We start from the raw sequence: 22747 nt of genomic DNA, 5'->3' as shown, positions 1-22747 counted from the left end.
TGTTTTTCTCTGTTTGTCCTGTTGAGGCAGAGTGGGCTATTTAAAGCTTTAGGGGAGGTGGAATAGGTGTAACATTGACTTGGCAGTGTAGGCTGCAAAGAGTTTGCAAAGTGGGACATAACAGTGTGTCCCTCTATTCTTCCAGCCTCTCCACATCTTTGTTTTTTTCTCTCACTCTCCCAGTCTCTGAAGGGTGCTGAGAAAAACACAAGACAAGGTGCAAACCCAGAAATGTCAAGCCAATGTCAAGTGGATACAGATATTTTCCCCTATGTTGTATTTCTTAGCCTTTTCATTTAAATCTCCAGCTATTATGTAATGAAAATCTTTCCTTTTTCCCCTGAGGATCTGCTGCCCACACAACACTATGAAAGATGAGAAGGCATGCTGTTGTAGCTCACGACATCAACACAAATACTGCATTGCCTTCTCAGACTAAAGCTGAAAATGGCCAGAAAAGTTTTTGTTAGTGTGAGTTCATCATTAAAAACAAACAACTCTTTTACTCACAGCAGGTAAAAGAAAAAAAAGCCATAGATGGCGACGTTCAGCTCAGAAAAATATTTCAGCTTTTTTGTTACCAGTTGTTAATGATTCCTGAGGCTGAGCACATGTAACAGAGCTGAATGCAGCCGACCTTATTCAGTGGGCTGTGTGTGTATGATTGATTATTTGCTTCTCTCTGCATTGCTCCTGCCTGCAGCGATATGAAAGTAAGCTTGGATTATGACACTGTTGCTGCCCCGCTGTAAAGAAAAAGCTTATCTTTTCTACAATCAGCCCCACACAAGCTTTATTTTTTTTATTAATTAGCACATATTGAGAATCACAAAGTGCAGCTGGACATTCCAGTTTTAGTCTTGTTTACTCTTCAAACAACTCAAGTAAACGATTTCCTGTTTCTTGCTGCTTTGCCGTGACCAGAAAAAATCCCAAGCGCAAGTATGAAAGCTCTGTTTTCCATATAGAAGCTGGCTTCTGTATTCAGGTAAACTGGCTATTTTAAATGATTTGTTGAGTCTTGGAATCTACTCAGTTTTAGTGTTTCATAAAGATGAAATCAACTACAATTTTCACTCTGAACCACAGCCAATTAAGAGACGTTATTTCAGCAGAAGGGTTCAGTGAGAAGGAACAGGTGCAGTGATGGCATGATAAATACTTAGAAAAACTGTCACTTTGTGTATCGTATCATAACCGACAGCAACGAAGGAAAAGAGAACTAAGATTTGAGAAGAATGAGGCGACCGAGGAGGGAGAAAACAGAATTGGGGCTAGAGAGGGAGAGCAGCGTGATGAATGATCTGTCCTCTATATAGGACGAGGTGTCTGCAACTTTTCAGGAGCCCCAGAAAGCAAACTTTCTGCCTGATATTATTCTGGGTCAGGAAGCCTCAGGGGGAGAAGAAAAGCAGAGCAGGCCTGGCCTTTCTTTGGCCGCACAGAGCAAACTGGTCTGTGTGTCACTCAGTCCCCCAGTGTCTTCCCAAGCAGCTCAAAGAGTGATCTGAAACACCCACCAGCTCAGTGTTTCATCAGAACAGACCACACATGGACTGCATGGCAGAGCAGACGAGATATGCTCATATTGGGGGTGCTACAAGGTGAGTGCAGCGGTTCGACAGTGTAGTGGCTAATGTTTCCATTTTTAATGTATTTACTGAGCTCCATTAGCAAGGACACAGTGACAGGAAGTCAATGACAGCCACTTTAATGTTTAGCCCACTTGCCATCTAGAGGACAGGAAGAGGATAAATAGAAAGCACAGACACAGACTGTTTCCATCGTTATAGCCTCCTTTACTTGATTGTATAATGTTAGTAAATTTAAATTCAATAAATCATCAAGTACAGTACAAAGTCCAAGACACTGATTATGTAGATCAGTGAAATCGGTGATCCGTGGTTCAGTCCAGGGCAAAAACATCTGTGCACAACTGGATGTGGAGTCTTTATGCAGATAAGAATTTACATCATACTTGTTTTAGGTCTTTTTTCTCCCAATAAAAAAAGCATGTTAAGTAAGTTAAGGAAGTAAAGTATAGTAGCTGAAGCTTCTGGCCTCTGAAGATGAAGGTACACTCATATTTCTTGTTCATTCCTTTTCATATCAGTGCAAAGAAAAAAAGCATAGAAACTATTCATTCACTGGCATCTCCAACAATACAGTACATGGCAAAACTACAGACTCTTCTATACATATAAAATTACTCATTCTCTGATACAGCCGCTTCAAAGTATTAGTCATAGAGATGTAGTTAATCCAGTGAAAGAACACATGTTGAAATGAAGGCATAACTAATTTCTTTTTTTAACTGAAGATCAGGCCATTCCAGATTTGGGCATTTTTGAGTGAGGGTGAAATTTGTTGCTATTTTTGCAGCCTCCATCGACATGACAGTGAAATGACTGTGGTTGAAGTGTATGTTTGTTCAGTTATTGAAATGATTTGTTTGTGTTGGTTTGAAGTATTTGATATGTTGAAAAAAATAGTTGAAATCACAGAATATTTTTCCTTTCCAAAACAAATCTACACTCTTCCCCATGATTTGGAGGAATGTCTCTGAGCAGCTGCTGGGGGGAAATACAGGTCACGTCAATGAAACGTTCCTCTCTGGCAGGTATCTGGGCCAACGCCTCTCGTGGCTCTCAGCATCACACCTGCTGTAACAGCAGGCAGGGGACACCGGAGGTTGACAAAGTAGGTAATCGTGTCCCCTCTCAAAGAACACGATGTCTTCCTTTATTCGGTCCAGCCAGGCGAGTTACAACTTGCAGACATAATCAAATACTGTTTTTTATTCCCTTTCTTTTATCTTCCCTTCTTGGTTGGTACGTAGCGGAAGAAAAGCAGCAGATTTCTATTTTCAGCAACCCATGCAGAGCAGCTGATCCTATAAAACTGTGGCTTCCTCCATGGCATTTACCCACCTGTACGAGGGGAGGGATTTTATGTTAGGAAAAAAAAGAACATGAACTGCAGTTATGCTAAAAGACTAATTTAAATCTGCCTCACCTAAAAACTACCAATTCTGTCATAATGACATATAGCTTCATTATTTACTGAGCTCATTTTATAGCCTGCTCCTAATTTTGAAACATTATAGCATTTTGTCCTAGAGGAGTACATGTTACTGTTTCTGTAAACTCACTCCAAAGTAAACTTTCCACTTCAGACCATGGATTACATGGTCGTCTGTGGGTAAACTATCCAGTCCTGGACCAATAAAACCCTTCGGAACCCACTGAGTAATGTGAAAGTTATAAACTTGAATGTTTTTCTTAGTCTTTTTCCCACATAGATCAGTAGCAGCCCTGTGAGTCATTCACATTGGCAAAGATCATGGCATCATCTCTTTTAGTCTCTTTTAGCCTCCGACAGCAAAACAGACATCCATACTCCAGCAAAAGTCACAATGTGTTTCAATTGTCAATCTCTAAACATTTTGAAATCAGCGATGTGCTTCTCACCTCTGGGCTGTGTAGTTGTCCGAAGCTTTAAAGGTGTAATACAGAGTGTTTTTGTGGTAAAGCTGGAAGACGTTGGCCTCCTGCTCTCCCTCCTGCTTGTCAGGTAGCTTCACTGTGAAACCCAGCAGAGGTAAACTCTCTGATGCTACTTTCTCCTGCAGACAGAAAAGCCATTAGTGGAACAAAAAAGGATTATAAGATACAGTGATGTAACAGCACCTATCAGGTTAAAGGGGAGTGCGTGTTTCCCCTCACCTCTTGGGCTCGGTAGGTGTAAAGCACCTTGTCTTTTAGGAGGAACCACAGTCTTTTCCAGCTCCTCTTGCTCTTCTTGCTGCACTGTAGACTGCCACTAATGGAGCCTTCCTCTGACAATGTCACCTGCACAACACAGGAGCAGGAAGGGGGCTGATAACTAGCAATGCTCCTTACAAAACATGGCATAGCTGTCATCCACACCATCAACTATTCAGTAACCTGCACTGTGCGTTGATCGTGGCAATCTCTGCGTACCTGGGTGAAGGAGGCAGTGCCTTTCCGATGTCTCCAGATGTTGGGAGGATGAATGTTTTGAAAAACGGCAGAGAGAGGACGGCTGGAGCGGTTTGGACGAGGGCTACTCTTACCTGACAGTGCAGACACATCTCCCCCTGCAGAAATATACAAATGCTTTTCATCCACAGCAGAGGACAAGGACCAGACTATAACACCCACACTAACTAAGTAACATGGCAGGTTCGACGTGCAACCTTGGTATCTGAACTATACCGCAATAGAAGAGATATCCTTCTTTGTTGAATCATAGTGAGGATGTGTTCGAGTAACAATAGGAGCTGTACAGTTACAACAAATGTGAAATATGTTATTAGAAACTTTTTCCTTTACAAATGAACCTCAGCTTCAGCTTTGCAGTTTTCAGAGTGTAATCTCGTTACCCACATGTCCAATACACTGAATTCAGTTCATATATATGTTTATGTATATTTTTGTTTGGCCATGTTTCATACATAATCCTCACCATATTATGGTGCTAGTAATAGTAGCCCATGACTTTCTTCTTTTAGTTAGACTTTTCCAAATGTACTACTTCCTTTCTTTTATGAATATATTTCCTGTAAAATAAACATATTTTTCCAAAATCTGCCAGCTCTGTCTGATTTCAGTCAGACACTCCTCCTCCACCTGACACTGCATCTCCCATAAGTGATGTTAGGGGTAACCGTATTGCTTCTACTGGTTATATGAAGCACAGCAATACTAACATTTGCAGGCTGTTTGGCAGACTGACAGTTAAATTGATTGTTGAATCCAAAAAATGCATTCAAGCACAGTTTTCTCACCTCTCTTCTTTAGCTCATTGTAACAGTGATCACACACTTTGGCCATGCGGTCTTTCATGTATTTCAGTGGATATCTGTTCCTGGAGCAGCTCCGACAAACAATCTGTGTCAAACAACGTAAAATCACCAGAGGCACATTAAGGAGCTCAGAAAACAATGAGTGCATTCAGCTCACTAAACCCTCTAAAAGGCACAACTTGTTGCATCCCATCAAACAGATATCAAAGCATAATTAAGCACTGTGTTGTATTCGCGTGTGACTCACTCTTCCGCAGCCATGACAGTGGTGTCGACGAAGAGTGAGGCTGAAATCTGAGGTGCAGTTCATGCACATCATCACTTGTGAGACTGGAACAAGTGTGGGAGCTTTCTCTCCCAGAGACAGCCGCAGACGATCTCTGGCCTGGAATAAACACACAGAAACAGAAAATAAAACATACTTTATCACACTGAGGAGATCGATGATGATAACTTATAACACCAGTCTCACTCTGTTTGGGTGAAATTTTTTTTATTTATTAAACAGATGAATACAGAGAAGCAGAGTTTGCGCACCTCTCCTGAGCAGCTGCTGAATGCTACAGATCCCCTGGCATTTTCAGTCACAGTGCGGCTCAGAGTGTAAAACCAGTCCTCTCTTTCAATGAAGGAACTGCAAAAAACACACATAAAATCACTACACTATCACTTAATATAACTAAGTAATTGAAGCCACGCAAAGGTCATTAACACTAAACATGCAAAACATCAGCAGCAGTAGTAAACATCTGACTTATTTGGGGTTTTAGAGGTTTTGAACTTTTTCATCCCTGCCATTTTTGGATATTATCCATTATTCAAACAGGACACAGTACAGTGTGACCCACCTTGCAGACAAAGTGATGGAGATGTCTGTTCCTTCGATCCTCAGTGCATTTTGGACATTTTCTACGAAGGGTTTACTGACCTGGGAAATCGGTAAAAATCACAACTCAAAGACCAGAAAGACCAAAAAGTAAAGGGCAAAAGTGTCCAACTTAACTGCAAACAGGTAAATTATTTCATTAAAGATCCATATATGTACATTATTTAATACTTTCATGGCTGTAGTTCTTATATGTGTTGTAAAAAGTACTTCCAGCTTTAACTGCATATCAACTCCTGGGGGATTTCAAAGGGAAAACATTTAGAAATCAAAAAGATTATGACATTAGACTTAATGAAAGTCTCTTACCTTCAACCCTGTGAGTGGCAGAGTGTTCTTCAGTCTGTATTTCCCGTCCTGCTGAGGGTAGGTGTACAGCAGCACGTCATTCATCTAACAAAAGACAGAGAAAACACTCATGATTCACAGTAAAGGTGCAGAACAGACAAGTAAATGCAGATCAGAGGACGTGTTAAAAGGATAACATAAAACATGTGTGCAGTGACTCTCCAGTAGGTGGCACTCTAATACAAAACTTGACTTCTATGAGTTCACACATTTGATTCACGGATGGGTCACACCAAACTATGTATTTTTAACTTTTGATAGGGTGGTGTACAATTACAGGTACACAGTAAACATAATCACAACATGCTGTACCAGCTCACACACGCACATGTTCACACACACTCAATCTCCCCCTAAAGGAAAACAATTCCCAACCACCAGCTCCACTATTGTCCACTCCACACAGTACAGATCTCTACTGGCTAACAAAGACCTCAAATGTTGAACACAAAACTTACATTTAAAGTCCAAATATAAAGGTGCCTATTGTAACTTCACTTGGATGTTCTTTTCAACTTCATCTACTGAAGGAGGAAAGTTTCTCCGTGCTCATATTAAATCTGAGTTTAAGACATCACTCAACTAGTGTGGGAGCCAATCATGAATAAGACTTACACAAGTGTGATATGGAAGCTTGAAACACTGAGAACAGACTTTTCAGTGATGTGGGAGACATTTTGTGTCCAGCAGTTAAACTTTTGAAATGAAAAATATTTGTGTATTCATCAGTTCCAGATTTTTTAATGAGGGAGAAGGAGTAGATGTCATTTTATGAATTTCAAACTGGTTAACTGATCTTTTTCAGATATCAGATACAAAGTTATAGTGCTTGTGTACGTCGTAAAACTTGTCTGCGGGGGATCTATAAATTTGAAACTCCTTCCTTGTATCTTTATGATCATACATGAATGAGATACTTCAGTAAATAAATGTGTGTTGATATCAAACTGGATCATTAACCTCTGTGAATCATTTCACTCACTGTCCCTGTGTGTTTTAGTACTTTTGTTATGATGCTGGCATCTCCTGCGGACTTGTTTTATCATGCTGTCTCCAACATTAATAATATCTGATAACACGTGACGATCGTCTGGGTGGATAAACCGGCAGGATAAAAGTTACACAGCGATGATTACCAACATTCCTCCAGATGAGACATTTACGAGCTTTTTTTAGTGTTGAGCACAGACCTCAAATTTCGAAAACGCCACAGGAGGAAAAAGCAGTGCACTTTGATGATGCTCAGTGGATAATTTGCAAAGGCGTTTAATTTTCTAATCTCTCTTGATTATAACATTTTAGGACTATCTCTCTGTTGTGATTTATATAAACTGAATATCTAGTACAGTGTGTCATCTGTCTGTTTGACACACAGGTGCTGGCACTGTTACTTAGTTTATACTTTGTCAACTATCAATTAGATCTTTCTCCCTGTTTACTTAAGCATTATCTTAATTTTTTCTCTTCTGAAATCGCTGTCTATATTAAAAGGACCCACCAGACTAATATTTAGCCAACAGAATTAAAGTCATAAAAGTTCACAGGTGCGCACGGATCCTTCAGTTTATAAGGAGCTGGTGGTGACCTCCCCTGTGCTGTCAGTAAAGAACTGGCTCAGGAAATCAGCATTCAGAAACATCCTGCCAGGAAACCTGCCCTTAATAGCTCAGTCTGGACATAGAAACGGAGCAGACAGAAAATGCCTGACTCTACATTTTACACAGAGATGTCTTAAGATCTTACTGTTGTTCAGTGATCAACAGAGTAGGACAACTGGCACATGTGTCTATTAATTTATATACCACAAACAGGAAGCAACGTTTACCAAAAACAGGTGGCGGGGCTGTCGACTCTTCCTGCTGACCTTCATCAATGTGCCCTCCTTCACAAAGACCTGATTAAAAAAAGGCACATACACAAAATCAAATGAAACTGAACACTTCACGAGTCATCTGAGCATGACACACAGAGCACATCTGCAGTAATTAGTGTTGTTTTAAAAGCAGGCCGGCTGGGGATTCCCAGCTGAATGATTGTGTAAAGGGCAACACAGGGGTGGTGCGGGGCAGACAGGGTGGGCTGGCAAGCAGAACAGACAGAAACAATGCCGTTATCAGAGTCATACCCTGCCAGGCTGCAGCAGGTCCCGCAGGCCACGAACACTGTACTCTATGTTGACCAGACGCAACAAGTTCTCCTGAGACACAAAGAGAGACAGGGAGAGAACATGAGACGCCAAAATAAGAGAAACGATGAAAGACTTGTTGTTTTCCCGTAAAGCCCAAACTATTTTCTTCTGCTCTGCTATTTTCATGACTCCCTTTGTTTTTAGACGTAGTTATCACAGGCAGGCATGTCACATATTGTTCTCTTCAGAATGAGTCAGACTATTCAGAGATGTCATCATTTGGCACGTGACTCTAACTAGAACTACTGTACTGACATGCTAGCGGCTCTTTGAGGCTGTGATTAGGTACAGCAGTGCTTTGAGATAAAACAGCATGCTAACATGATAATTCTAACATGCTGATGTTAGCTGGTATAATCACTACACTATGCCTTAGCAGTATGGAAGAAGGGGAGTTTTAGTAATATAATTTTGATAGATTGTTGGGGTGAAAATGATCTCATATTTCTCCCTCACGCTACATTTACTCAGGAAGCAGGTAACTTTCCTTTTTGAATAATCTGTTTGGGACCTAAACTTTAGTGGATGATTTTTGACGCACACAAACAACCCATAATGTTGGAAGTACTAAGCCAAGAGATTCTACAGATGTGTGTTTTAATGTCTGTGTGTTCAGTACTGACCAAGGTTTAGGTTGAAAATAAGATATGTAGTTAAAACATGACACTTACCCCATGTTTTAAGCTGTCGTTTGCTTGATCTGCAATGTCAGACACTACCACCACAGCAGCTGTATAAGACAAACACAGAGAGAGGAGTCAGGAAAGACACTGCATCTTAAGAAGTGAACACATTCACAATGAATATTCATAACTGATGAGATGTTTCTTTGTTCTTTGTCTCTGTGTTGAAAGTCACCAAGAATAAAACTCAAAATGAGCCAGGAGCCCGGATGTGCCTACAAGCCCGGACTGGGGTGGCTCCCTTATCGAAGATAAGAGATAGTGTTGCTGCAACTGGCCTTCTCATGAATTACACATTACAGTCTTCACACAGAGGGGCGTTGAAATGACTGCCTGGTGGGTTACCACCACAAACAAAAAAAATCTAAATTGGCTCTCTGATGGCCGTCTCTCCATGCCAAATGAGAGCAAATAAATTCCCTGTAAACACAGAGCCACAAACACAGGCCAGTAAGGCTCTCCTGTGAGTAACAGAGAGTGCAGAGTGAGCTGCTTTTGTCCACACAGGGCCTGCTGTTTGTTTACGGTACCTTGGGTGTCTTCATATTCCTTGGAATCAGGGGAGAGGTTGTTCAGGTAATCTGTAAGAGGAGTGAGAGAATAAATGAATGCAACCACTATGAGTGAAGTGTGTTTTTTTATTCTAAAAAGACACTCTGAGACTCACCAGTGAGGAGCATGCGGTACTGAGCCACACGCACAATGACCTGCAGGAGCTGATGTTTCAGAGACACTTTGTCCCCAGCTGGACTCTGCTGCTGAGACAAATACACCAAATACAAAGTCAACATTTTCACTGTATCATGGCTGCACATTAAGGCCAGATTTACTGTAGAAATCTCACCGAATGTATAAAAAACTTTGGCAAAGATAATGACAGTTTTACTGAGAAGCAAATTATACAACAACGCTGGACTTTTGAGCAGAACAACCAGTCATATTTTAAGTGTGAACAAAGGCCAATAACACAGACTGCTGGTCAGCACAGTGCCTTGCAGTGTGCATGTGCAAAGACAGCAATGATACACACTCCTATCTATCAACACCCTCTGTCTCAATGTCAATAATCAATCACTTTATTGATAATGTCCCTCTCTCTCACACGCACACGTTCAAAGTGATCGTGATATCTAAGCTAAAGCTTTAGTTTTTTGGTCCATAAACAGGTTTAATTCAAAAGTGTGAAAAACTATTCTGTCAGCAGTTTCCCACTTAAAAACTCAAAATAATAAACTCATAATCAATGAAACTCATAATGATGAAAGGCAAACAGAGAGTGTTTACTGCACTGACATTAACACACAAAGTGCTTAGGAGAATCTAAGGACTTTTAAACATGGGTGCTCTTAAATCAGACGGAGAAAACTGCCCAGCTCGGCAAAGACTTTCTGCCAAGTCTTCTCCTCCGTGGTCTATAAAATGGAGGGAAAATATTGAAAAGTCCTTTGTCCGTGGCTGGATAATATATTAATTGTAAATTAAATAGTGGGTAGTGAACAGGTGCCGCAATCTCCCTGTTGAATTGTCAAGCATACTATCATATCCTACTTTTATTTTATGTTTCACATTTTCAACTTATCAACTTAATAGCTTCTCTTGCTGACTGGTTTGAAAAACGCTGTCTTGTGTCTGTTCATTTAATTGAGGCTAATTATAACCCCTCACTAAAGTGCATTGTTTGGATATGTTGTGCAGCTCAAAGAAGCTGTAGGGAAATGCAACCAATACATTTTAAGATCCCCCTGTTTTTAAAGAGACGTCCAGTGTGTAATTGTTCTGAGTGGCTCAAACCAAACATATTTGGTCTTAACTTCTAAACACAAAGTCTATATTATATAAATATGATATATATTATATAAGTCCATTGGGTGTTTCTTTAAACAACCAATAACTCTGTGTAGTTGTTGCTTTAAATTAAATTACTAGTTTTATTCACTTAGCTGCCTTTTGCTTGAACCTTTTAAGGATTTCCATCTTTTGCTTTTAATCTCCTCACACAGACACATGCACACAGGCCAATACACACACACACACACACACACACACACACACACTCAGCCACCGCCACCTCTGCTGCCTCTGCTCGTCCTTGTCATTACACACAAGAGACACACACACAAACACACACTGAACTCGTCTGATAAGAGACGATGTTCAGAGATAAGTGGGGCTCTTGATAACCATAAAATATGTGAGGTTGAAACCAAAGTTTCATTGTTATTCTTAATCAAAACCTCTGTAATTTTTCACCAACTGGACGAAAGTGTTTTCTATTCAACTGTTTCAATTATTCCAAACATTCACAGTAGTTCTATTTTCCTGTTGTTCACACATCTTTTTACAAATTATGAAAGAGTCTCACATGTCATGTGGGCAAAACTTTATGTACCCAACTGTGTTTTGTATTTGTATACCAGAATAGATTCATTACATGACAAAAATCAGTAAAATAGTACTGTACATATATAAGTATGAACTTGGTCTTGTGTTAAGTAACAACATTCATCCTAGTTGTGTGGTTTCTCATGAGCACATCAGAGGGCACTTAATCCTCAGAAAGATCTGTTTATATCATGTGTGTGCATAATTATTATTTCTAATTCGGATTTTGAGAATGTTTTAAATGTCGATGGATTGCATTTGTGTTGCATTACTCATTTCGTGTTTAGAGTTAGAGAAGCGCTGCAGGTCTGACCTCGAACTGGTGAACAATGGCTTCGAAGGCAGGTGAAGTTCGGCAGCTGTCCTCCAGCAGGCTCATGCTTCGGTCGTAGTGGCCGATGTAAGTGGTAAAAACCAAGAACTCTGCTTTTCTGGACAGGAAGATGTCTGCAATCCTCTGGCTCTCCTCCCTGAGTGGAGAAACAGAGGTGAAAGGAGGCAGGAGAAGCTGCATGCACCAGTCCTCAGGGTACATGTCATGCTTTCTGAGCTGCTTTAATGTGTGCAGTCTGTGGAACAAGAGGGACGAGTGCGGAAGGCAATTCCTTTTCAGCATATGTGTGCATCAAGTATTAACAGCATCGGGCGGTGTACACGTCTCACCAGTTTCGGATTCGATTCTCCAGCTCGTTGAGGATTCTGCGGTGCAGGGTGTAAACGTCAGGCAGCTCATTGAGAATCTCTCGAAGCCTCTCTTCATCCAACACAGGATCCCCCTCGTCCCCGACTGCTGCCCCCACCGCTTCCCTAAAATCCTGGCGAGTATGAAGGAATGGTTATTCCAAAAGTAATGTTCAAAATCTAAACTAAACTTCACTAAAGTCTGCATTTCTGCCCTGTTTTCCTTTTCCTTCTTCTGCAAAAGTATGACAAGATAATATCAGACAGCAGGGAGTACATGAGCTATGATATCAAGAAGCCTCATCGTCGATAAGAAGAAGAGGTGGTTTAGGTCACGAGTTTAATCCCCTCACCAGAGGGATGAATCTAGGAAGGGAAGTGAAAGGGAAGCTCTTGTTCCTCCCTTGTTATCACTGCTGAGGTGCCCTTGAGCAATTTACAAAAAACTCCGGTGGAGCAAATGTTCCAGGAAATTAATATATATTGTAAATAAATATAGTGTGCAGCTGCTGAATACATACATAGCATGTTATTTTTGACAGGACAAGACTGCTCAAGACTGGCAGACAGACAAAATGTTCACATTTGAGGGGATTTAAGAGTTAAAACCTGAGCTAAGGAAAGCTAATTCTTTAATATGTAACTCTGCACCTTCAGCTCTGCAGCCTACTGTAACCTAATGTAGAAACTACTGTAATTCCCTCCCACAGAGGATATCTAGATACCTACATGAGAATTATATTGCAATAGTAAATTAGAGAATAGAGATCACTTACTTCCTGGAGGAGCTTGAGGGCTTTCACATGTCTGTGGACAGAGAAATAAATACACAATTAAACAGGAAAGTGAAGGGAACCTGATTAGTTTTGACTGATGAGCAGAGATGTTAGATGAGGAAAAATGTAACTTACAATCTCTCTGTATCCACCAGCTCCTTCGCGATGTAAAAGGCTCTGGATCGGCCGTCAGGCTATAAACAATCACATTATTTACTTGTAATAAGCCCAGGGTTAGGAAGAGCTAAAGCATTTTGGCACCAGTTCAATAAATATAGCTGGCTCCCCTCTCCACATCGTCTCCAAGCGGCAATCAAATTCTAAATAATGAGGACAGCCTTGTAGTAGCCCATTAACCTCCATTAACCCGCATTAAAATCCTGGCTTGTGAGGGCAGTTTTGCAATTGCCCAAGGTGAAAAACAGTTCACTTTGTTTTATTTTGCTCTGTTCTGTTCTTCAAATAGTAATTTCTACCTACTGTTTGGAAAAAGGTGACACCTGCTCTCTCACAAAATGATACCATGAAACAAAAAATGATGTTATCAATACTTAACAAATGATAAGGTAACATGTTTTTAATTCCATATAAACTTTCACAATAGGAATCTACAGTCACACATAACACACATTTGTCAGTACTAACCTGTCTGTCATAATTGCTGCCTCCCTCTTCCTCCTCTGAGGTGCGTCCTTGGTCTTCCTCGCCTGCCGTCTCTCCCCTGACATCACCCACTGAAACAGTCTGTGGAGACGCAGCCATCGCACACACGTTGTAGGCTTCCGTATAGGCACTGGTGAGAGAGAGGGGGTACTGTGGTGAAATATAGCATACACACAGTGTGATCATACGATAAATTATGTGTACACAGGCACGTGACTGACTCCTGACAAACAAAGTCAAACTGGTGTCTTGAACTTCAAATACCTGCATTATAATATCTGGTCTAGCCCAGTGGTTCCAGACCTTTTTAGCATGTGACCCCCTGATAGTTCGACATTTTGGGAAATACTTTTTTCGCTTTCTTACGAGACCTAGCCTGGCTGTGCCCTAAGGTAACAAAATCTGCCAACCAGCACTAAAGCTCAGTGATTAAGATGTTGTATCTGTTTTGGCTGGGAGACATAACTTCCTGGAGTCTACAATGGTTGCCTGGCAACTGCTACCTGGCAAGAAATAGTTTGGCACATAACCCCCCCTGAAAAAGCGAAGGTTTTTATACTTACACAACAAACAAGATATAACATATATGTTATTTAGTGAGCTTAATGATGCTGGTAGGCAGTTTTTGATACCTTTGGACAGAGCCAGGTTAGCTGTTTCCCCCTGTTTCCAGTCTTTATGCTAAGCTAAGCTATCCGGCTGCTGGTTGTTGCTTCAAAATTACTGTACACTCATGATGTGGAAGAGATCTTCTCGTCCGACTCTCTGCCAGAAAGATAATAAATGTATTGGCCAAAATGTCCGGCTACTTCTTTAATGATTTTTAAAGGCCCCAAAGATGTGAAAGTATCCAGTAAGACAAAAGGTATAATTAGAGAAGCGTCACAAAAAAAGAGAAATATAAGTTCTTCTTTCTTATTCCTTTAATTATCTTGTGATCCCTTGGTGGGGTCAGGACCCCCATGTTGGGAACCACTGGTCTAGTCTGGAAAGTAGCATTTCAGTTTTTATCATAGACTGCATGGTTTGACTCTGTGGTTTTATAATATATATATGTATATATTTTTATAATATGAACTGTGTTCTGCCCTCAAACTTTCATTCATGTAAGAATAAATCAGATGAATTTCATTTAACCATCCAAGCCATCTTTATGGTCCTTTATGGTCGTCTTCATTGAAATATCACTATAATAAACATATTCAGCGTTAGAAGCAAATGTGAATAGATAAAACATTGCAGGTCTACAGAAACCAATAAACTGATCCTGAAAGGCCTGCGGTGACAACTGTACCCAACCAGGGACGCATGTCTGTGTTTTATGCTACGAGATTCTCTTCTGCAGGGAGCTCAAATGAATATGCTAATGGCTGCGGCTCAGTGGGGAGCGTAAACTATGCAAATAAAAACACGTCCTTAAGTTACAGTCGTGATGCAGTCGTCCTCTATGTGACCAATTGCCTGGCCAATGTTCCTGCCATGTTTCACTCCAAGCACCAGTGGATTTAACCCCACTGAGATGCGAATTAGCTACATATGAACAACATATGTGAACAGTTCAGATCTCTGCATCACACACATTAGAGCTGCATGGCCCATTGCTGCTCACTGGATCAAACTTTGGATGAGATACCAGGGGGTGTTTGAACCATAAACTACATGCTCGGTTTCTATATTCGGCTTTTATGTCACTCCCACAGAAACTGCCTCTGTCACTTCTCACAGTCCTGCTCTGTTGTATGGTGGCTCAAGGCGAAAACTATGAAGACAAATTACAGAAGGAGATAAAAAAAATTATTAATTTTCTCTTTGCCTCAGGTTCATTGGTGAGCCTATTTGTTCCAGAGCAGTGATGGGGCAAGGACTCCGCTGATCTCCAAACTACGATCTGCTAATATTGCCCCTTCAGGCTACTGTAACACTAACAGCCTCAACCACTGACTCTGCTGTCCATCGGGATATCGCTTTGCTGTGATTACAGGCGCTGAGTTCACTCAAAGTGTGGAATATGATAATCATACCGCTGTCTTTGTTTAGTACTAGCATAGAAAGCTCAGGTTCTTACACAGAGGCATGTAACTTTTGCAAATGTGTATTTTGTGTTGGAAAAGCAATGATGTAAAAAATATTTTAAATAAACGTAGTGCTAAATGACGCACCCAATGGTTTACCGAACTTGCAACAGAATATGCAGTACGATAATGACAAAACATAACAACATAACTTAAACAGAAGTAGAACATTCTTCAAGAAGGTATCTGTTTACATAACTTTCATAACTTTTGGCTTATTCAACTGTAATCACAACATTATTTTTAGCAGACATTAATAATTCAGAAGAGGGGACCTACCAGTGAGCTCACAGTTAGGGCTGCAACTATTGATTATTTTCATTATAAATTCATCTTCCCATTGTTTTCTTGATTAATCAATGAATCATTTGGTCTATAAAATGTTTGAAAATAGAGAGAAATGACCAACAGAATTTCCTTAAGTCTGATGATGATGAACTATAATTGTTTGTTTTCATATAAAACACAGAAAAGCAGATAGAAACAATGAATGTTGCATTTCTGCAAGAAGAAATTACCAAAATGATTAATCTAACAATCAAAAAATTGTGGCCGAATATTTTTCTGTCAATCAACTAATCAGTTAATCATCAAACTGTTTCAGCTCTACTCATAGTCCATACACACGACCGTGAATTTAGACCTACCAAAACTAAACTCCTGCCACAAACTCCTCATATCTAATTTAATGCTTTAAAGCACACACACAGTCAAAACCTTCATTGTCACTGTTGTGACTGAACCACAGGATGGAGGCACCAGCATAGTGAAGTACAGGATAGAATGAAGATTGTGTATTTACTTGTGTATTTCTTAATGTGTATTATGTCTGTTTGAGTACTTTAGGAAATACAAAACCTTATGTTTTTACACTAAACCAAATTTTTGTCCTCCATTTCATAGAAATGTGTATTAGCCTGTACAGTTTCTTGCACACATAACCACAATGGTAAACGTGATGAGAGGGAAGCCCTACGGTGAACAACTGCTGACTACAGAACACTGATTTTATCTCAGTATGTTGTTCCTGACTGGCTAGAGAAGAGCAATGACTCCAAAATGCTCTGACTATTAATCATCCTGAGCGGCCTGTATGATACGGGCAGAGCCAACAGGAATGCAGGGGGGGTGGGTTAATATCAGCACAGCATGGATGATCATACCAACAAATAACACCACAGCAGGGAGACCAGAGGCTCTACCTACAGCATCAACGCAGGAGCCTGTTTCTGCTCCTAAACAGATGATTTATGAATGAAACCAGCCTGTTTTCACTTAGATCTTAAGAGACCACCACCACCACCACCTCCAGCGTTTCCTTCTCTACCACCCAACATGCCCCGACAACACACAGACACATCACAGCTGAGGCTTAGCATGTCTTGCTGCATAACAGGAGGGAAGCTACTGCACCATCCTCCCCACCATTGATCCCCACTTCTGTGTCTGCTGTGATCACAGCATCAGGGGACTGCACATAATAAATTGTTATAAATCCTCCTCCCCAGGGGCATTGTTTTACCCTCACAGTGGCCGAGCAGTAATAAAAAAGACTCAGTGTAAAACAGGGCAAAGATCACTAATATTATGTCTAGCAGCATCAGTCTACATGAACACACAAGTTTTAGCCTCTCTAGCAGCAGACTAGACTCTATGGATGGCAATGTCTGAAATATCTCAACAACTACTGGATGGATTTCCGTGAAATTTTTTACAAACGTTCATGATTCCCAGAGGATGAATCCTACTGACTTTGGTGATACCTAGATTTTTCCTCCAGCGCCATCATCAGGTCAAAATTTCAATTTCTGCACTACTTTGGTACCTGCAAAACTAATGACATTCCCATCAGCCTCAGCTAATTAGCAAATGTTAGCATGCTAACACACCAAAATAAGATGGTGAACATGATAACCATTATAACTGCTAAATGTTAAGGTTGTCATTTTGAGCTGATAGCATGGCTGTAGACTCTTAGTCTTGATTACATACCTCTCTGTTTCCTCTTCAGGTGACTGAGTTTTACTCTTGAACCCAGGGAGGCTGCTCATGTCCACATAACCATCAGTCTCATTGGCAGAGGACAGCATCCGACTGGGACGGTCAAAGAAGTCTGCGAACGGCGCCTGCCGGACAGGCCTCCGCTGTGGGACCTGAATGTTCTCGTAATCTGAGCTGATGGCAGGAACATTCTCGTAGTCTGAAGTATCTGTGTTGGGGAAGGAGATGGAGCGAGGCTTGGTCAGTGGAAGAGGTATGAAAGGCACGCGGGAGCGGTCCTCAAAGGACTCCACCCGGACGACGCTGCGATTGAGAAAGGCCACAGAGTTCCCTTTTCTTTTGCTATCCTTGTAGAACAAGAAGGCGGAGGCCGGCTCGGGTGAAACATGAAGTTTACTAGCAGAGCGTGAGTTGAGCTGTGGAGAGTTACTTATGCTGTGTCTATCTAGATCCAGCAGTCTGCTGGCCATGTGGTGGCTGGACTCTGCTGAGGACTTAAAGGAGGACGGGTTGACATCCACCACGGGCTTGCTCTCTGTTTTCCGCCTAAATTTAAGCATCAGGAAACGTTTAATGGAGGATTTCTTTTTCCTGTTTTTCTCAGACGAGTCTCCTTCTATGAAAAGCGAGGGGGAACTCTTTGTGATGGGCCTCTTGGTGATGTAGGCCAGATCAAACGGAGGAGGGATATCCACTACAGATGTTGGAGTGGACAGCCCGCTGGATGAAAGAGGCGAGCACTGGGAGAAGCTTCCAGATGAACAAATGGCACCTCCCTGTCTTGGGGATCCTTCCCTGTAGCTGTAGACACCCAGAGGTGTGTCCTGTCCCTCCATGGAGAGGGAGCGGGGGTACAGGGACAAATAGTGGGGCTTGGCGTAGCCTTTGTGCAGCACTGAGCTCAACATGGGGCTGCTGCTCAGCGCAGGTTGTCCAAATCCACTCATGTAGGGCCTCTGAACGAACTGCACTCCCATGTCAGCCACATTATTATTAACGCGGTGTGAAAGTGAGCGGGAACGCTTCTCTGTTGTCCTCTTATCAAAAGGAAAAACATTTTCACCCTCTGAGCTGTGCCCTGGCTCCTCATAGACATGTTCATCGCTGATGTCCTGCTCCGTGTCCGTGGTGTCATCCAGAAACGGCACTATGTGACCCTCAAAGTCTTCATCGTCTCTGAAGACATCCGAGTCATTCGGTGAAAGCAGATGGCTTTCTGAGAGAGAAGATGCCAGCGAGGTGTCTGTGTCCGTTGGCACTGAGATGGACACCAGCCTGAACCTCGGCTGGCAGTCGAAATGATTCAGCAAGGCCGCCGCTGTCTGAGCTTTGGGTTCTTTGGTCGTCCATTTCTGAAATGTTCTTACCTTGTTTTCATCACTGTTGAGACTACCAATGTTGTTGTTGTTACCAATCTCCACGTATTCGTCAGTGGACACACACTCTATTTGTCCATTTTCTGCGGTTTCCTCATATTTTCCAGCTGATACTCCACTGCTGTTTACAGACAAAAGTTTCTGTGGTGTGAGTGGACTCTCTGGTAGTCCACAACCTTTGTTATTCCTTGACATCATGTCCCTGTTAATAATGTCCTCCGAAGAGACGTAATACGGCTCATGAGTTAATTCATCCTCTAAGGCAACATGTCTCTTAGTTGTATCACAGAACTGTTTCTGGTCTTTGGGAATAAAGTCATAAAAACTAATGTTCTGTAGGTTTTCGCCCTTTTCCTTCATTTTATGGCCACAGCTAAACTTCAGGATCCTGCATGTGACGCCACAATCAGGAGCAGATTCCTCGTCTTTCTCCTCTCCATCTGTAAGAAAAACTTGCTGTGCATCAGTGTCCTTCATGTTTTCATTGATGAGGAGACCAGGTTCGTCTGTGAGAGACTCAGTTAAATCATCCGCTGTTTCATCCTGCCTCTCCTTCATGTGTCGATTTTCAGCAGAACAGCATCTTGCCTCCTCATCAATGCTATTAACGGAAATGTCTCCCACTGAGAGGCCATCTGTGTCAGCCAGCGCCTCGCCTGCGTCACAACCTTCAGCGTCCATGTCCTCCGTCACGTCTGTGTCAACCATCTCCACCACCTCCTCAGAGTCAGCCGTGAGTCCGGCATCACTGACCCAAAGTGTTTCCAGGGAGTCCACCTCCTCTGTTAGAGCGCTGTCAGTTAACCTCCAGTCCTCGTCCATCTTCTGAATCCTGTCTTCTTCCTCTTCCTTTTCCTCCTCTGTTGCCTCTCCGTCCTCCGTTGCCCATGACACATTCTGTACAGGTTTTTGTGGTGATTTGAGGATGAAGGCTCTACATTGTTTCTCTGCTGGCAACCTGTCTGCAACCACTTTGTTTAGACCGTTCGCCGTCTCGTGCTCTTCATCAACTTCGCCATCTGAAGTTTGCAAGCCCCCGTTAATGCAGCCTCCCTGGTTGCCATTAAGCTCTGGTGTGACTTTAGGTTTCGGGGCTATAGAAGGTTTTGGACCCCTGGCTGCAGACATGAGAGGGGAGGGCAGCTTCAGGCTGGCGTGACAAACTAATCTTGGCTTTGGAGCAACAGAAGGCTTGGTGCAGTCTGAAAGAACAACAGGAAAAGGAAACTGTAAGATTATGTGCTTTAAAATAGCGTACAGGTCATTTGTATTGTGTCCCTGTGACCTAAAACTGCTCAAAGATTCTAGATATTGTCATGTGGTCGCAGTTTGACCATTTTCTCACCAAAATGCGCTCAACATTTGCTAAAATATTTGGCAACCTATCAAATGTAGATCAGCTTTCCTCATACTTCCCAGAAAGAGCTACCCAAACTAAAAGTTGGGTGCTAAAAGGACATAATAAGGGACATAAAATGAGTAATGTTTGCTTTTACATCCTTTGAGAAAGAATACAAAAAATCTAAGGGATTTCCCTGACTCACTTCCTGTGATTCAAGTGAGAGAAAACCCTCTCAGGCTCCCTTTGCTGCTTTGAGAATAATACCTTATATGCAGCAAAGGAGACTGACAATAAAGCAACACATGTATATTTAATACATTTAACTCATGTAAAACATAAGATCCCTTCCAGAGAAGGACCTGAATATTCTAATAAAAAAATTAGGCTCACTATACTTCTCTTGGAGATAGCAATAACTCAAGATTTTGGCATAAAGTGAGATTATCTACCCCCAAAACTAGAAAAGACATATTCTATGTTGTTTAAAAAGGGTGTCATTAGACCTGTGAATGACTGCAAGGCTGGCTGAGGATTCAAAATGTTTGCTTGAGTTTTTACACCAAAATGAGCTCCATTGGTGCTAAATCACCTTGAAATCTCTTAATTCTAATAAAAACAGGTATAAATTGAATAATCTACCAACATTACACTGCCTCCTGCTCTGAAATCAAGAAACACTGCATTTTAGACCCAATTTGGTTTGCTTCACATCCTGTTGCTACCGCTGGATTCATTCATCTATTCACAGGCATGCACAGTCAAAAAAGTCAGATATAAGAAGATATGATGAAAACTAAAACTCTATAATGCTTAATACTCACTTGCTCAAAACATGCTAAATATCCAACACACAGTGATATTCAAGCTTTTAAGACAGCCCCTCGTCCTTTATAATAAACCATCTCACCTGGGTTCATTTTGGCGAAGCGACCATCTCCAACATCTCGTCCACGAGAGGTTTCGACACACACAGTTTTAAATAACATGTAAAAACGGAGCCAAACTCAGCTGAACTGTCCAAACCGAGAGTGAGTCTGAACACAGCTCTGTCTTTCTGCCTCCGAGAGAGAAACGCTGCTCAGCTGATCGTCTGTGCGTCCCAGAGCGCGCGGGACGCGACTGGAAACCAAATGGAGAGAGAGCTCGAGCCGCTCGCTCCAGGATGCCTCTCACAGCAGCAGCAGGTCCAGTCAAGTGTTGAAAATGTTTCCATCAGACTATGCGACTGAATTTACAGGCGGATTAGGATTTTAGTCCTTTCAGCCAACGGGGAAATGTTAAGGATGTGATGTGGATGTTTTACCGGTGAGTTAAAGATATGTCATACATACTACAGACATTACCCCAAATGTATCATAGAACCTGTTAATCCTGTTGCTTTCCTTGATCATACACCAAACTACGTAACACGTAAAAAACAACAACTTCTGGTAAAAAATAATAATAATAAAAATACAAGTAATGCTACCACTTCCTAACAAGGCACTTTTCATAAAGGGTTTATAATTTATAACTAATTGCTTTATTGCTGGTAGATACATCGTTTATAGATCGGTCAGAAGTCTTGAATAAGAACAACTTTTAGTTACCAGGTTGTAGAAAAGCGTTGTGACGAGTGTTAGACTATCAACATTTATAAATACAGGCTTGATGGATTAAAAATGATTTTTCAGTAAACATTTCAGTACTGCATTTTTAGCAAATAGAAACACCAGCCAATGGGATCTCACAACCTGGCAACCCAAAAGATGTTCTTATAAATGGCTGATCACTGACTATAATTGGTGCCTTATTAGAAAATGGCACCAAAATAATATATTTTTCACCTTAAAAGACACCAAACTTCCATTAAATCAAAGCTTCCCTTCATGCTATCCATGATTTCTGTAATTTGGGGTAATTTTGCTACTTACTAACTGAAGTACAGTTTAGAAGTTGTGCTTATCAATACATCATCAGATCCCAGTTGTTTCTGGATTATATTGTCATAAAGCCATATTTCTCAGTATTACTGATCGTGTCTGAGATCTTGATCATTGATAAACCCGTCGTGTTTCCCTGCACACCACCTAACTGTCTGATTGGTGAACAACAGGCTCTTTTCTACATAACAGGAAACTGCTCTCCCTGTTTCCTGCACAGCCCAGCTTCACATCCTTAGCAGCTTATGGACATTATGCTCACATTTAACCCCTCGCTGAATGAACCGTGACTCACTGGGGGTGAAGTAAAGGGAAAACTATTTTTACTCTTGAATTGTGGTCAGCTGGTGAAGATTTATTATACAGAAAAAAATATCTGTGCTACCTATCACAGATTCAGTTGCAACAAACAGGAGCATAAAAATGGGGAGTGGCTCTGAGGGGGATCTGTACAGCGTTAGGAAGAGAAAAGGGGAGTCAGGTCCTGGCTGCTTTGACTCCAAACCCAACACACAGCAAACACATAAATCCAATTTCTATTTGGTGCCATTCACATTGGTCAATGGACTTACCTCACACCTAAAAAACCACCATGCAGA

The 22747-nt window shown here is 41.5% G+C and overlaps 1 protein-coding gene across 1 annotated transcript; it reads right to left on the bottom strand.

Annotated features, from left to right (window-relative positions):
• Nucleotides 1-2893: 2893 nt before the first annotated feature.
• On the bottom strand, nt 2894-21143 carry fgd5b (FYVE, RhoGEF and PH domain containing 5b). The gene is made up of 22 exons (XM_070903061.1): nt 21134-21143; nt 20491-20510; nt 17500-20111; nt 13418-13565; nt 12908-12966; nt 12773-12803; nt 11979-12130; nt 11629-11785; nt 9601-9691; nt 9464-9514; nt 8922-8980; nt 8188-8259; nt 7888-7956; nt 6024-6107; nt 5677-5756; nt 5366-5462; nt 5076-5213; nt 4811-4913; nt 3984-4120; nt 3726-3851; nt 3471-3625; nt 2894-2930 (listed from the first exon to the last, which is right to left on the bottom strand). Exons 1-22 carry the CDS (start codon nt 21141-21143, stop codon nt 2894-2896), a joined length of 4488 nt encoding a protein of 1495 aa, XP_070759162.1.
• Between the last annotated feature and the right edge of the window lie 1604 nt (nt 21144-22747).

Source organism: Enoplosus armatus, chromosome 3 (genome assembly GCF_043641665.1).
Source record: "Enoplosus armatus isolate fEnoArm2 chromosome 3, fEnoArm2.hap1, whole genome shotgun sequence".
NCBI classification, from domain to species: Eukaryota; Metazoa; Chordata; class Actinopteri; order Centrarchiformes; family Enoplosidae; genus Enoplosus; species Enoplosus armatus.
Note: the sequence above shows the minus strand (reverse complement) of the source record. Positions and strands in the feature narration are given on the sequence as shown.

What these genes read in the sequence shown, in the direction of transcription:
- fgd5b (XM_070903061.1), bottom strand. An exon ending in TCAGCAGCTGCTCAGGAGAG is followed by an intron (nt 5,214 to 5,365) that starts GTGCGCAAACTC and finishes TGTTTATTCCAG; the next exon opens with GCCAGAGATCGTCTGCGGCT. An exon ending in CAATGAGCTAAAGAAGAGAG is followed by an intron (nt 4,121 to 4,810) that starts GTGAGAAAACTG and finishes ATATTTCTGCAG; the next exon opens with GGGGAGATGTGTCTGCACTG.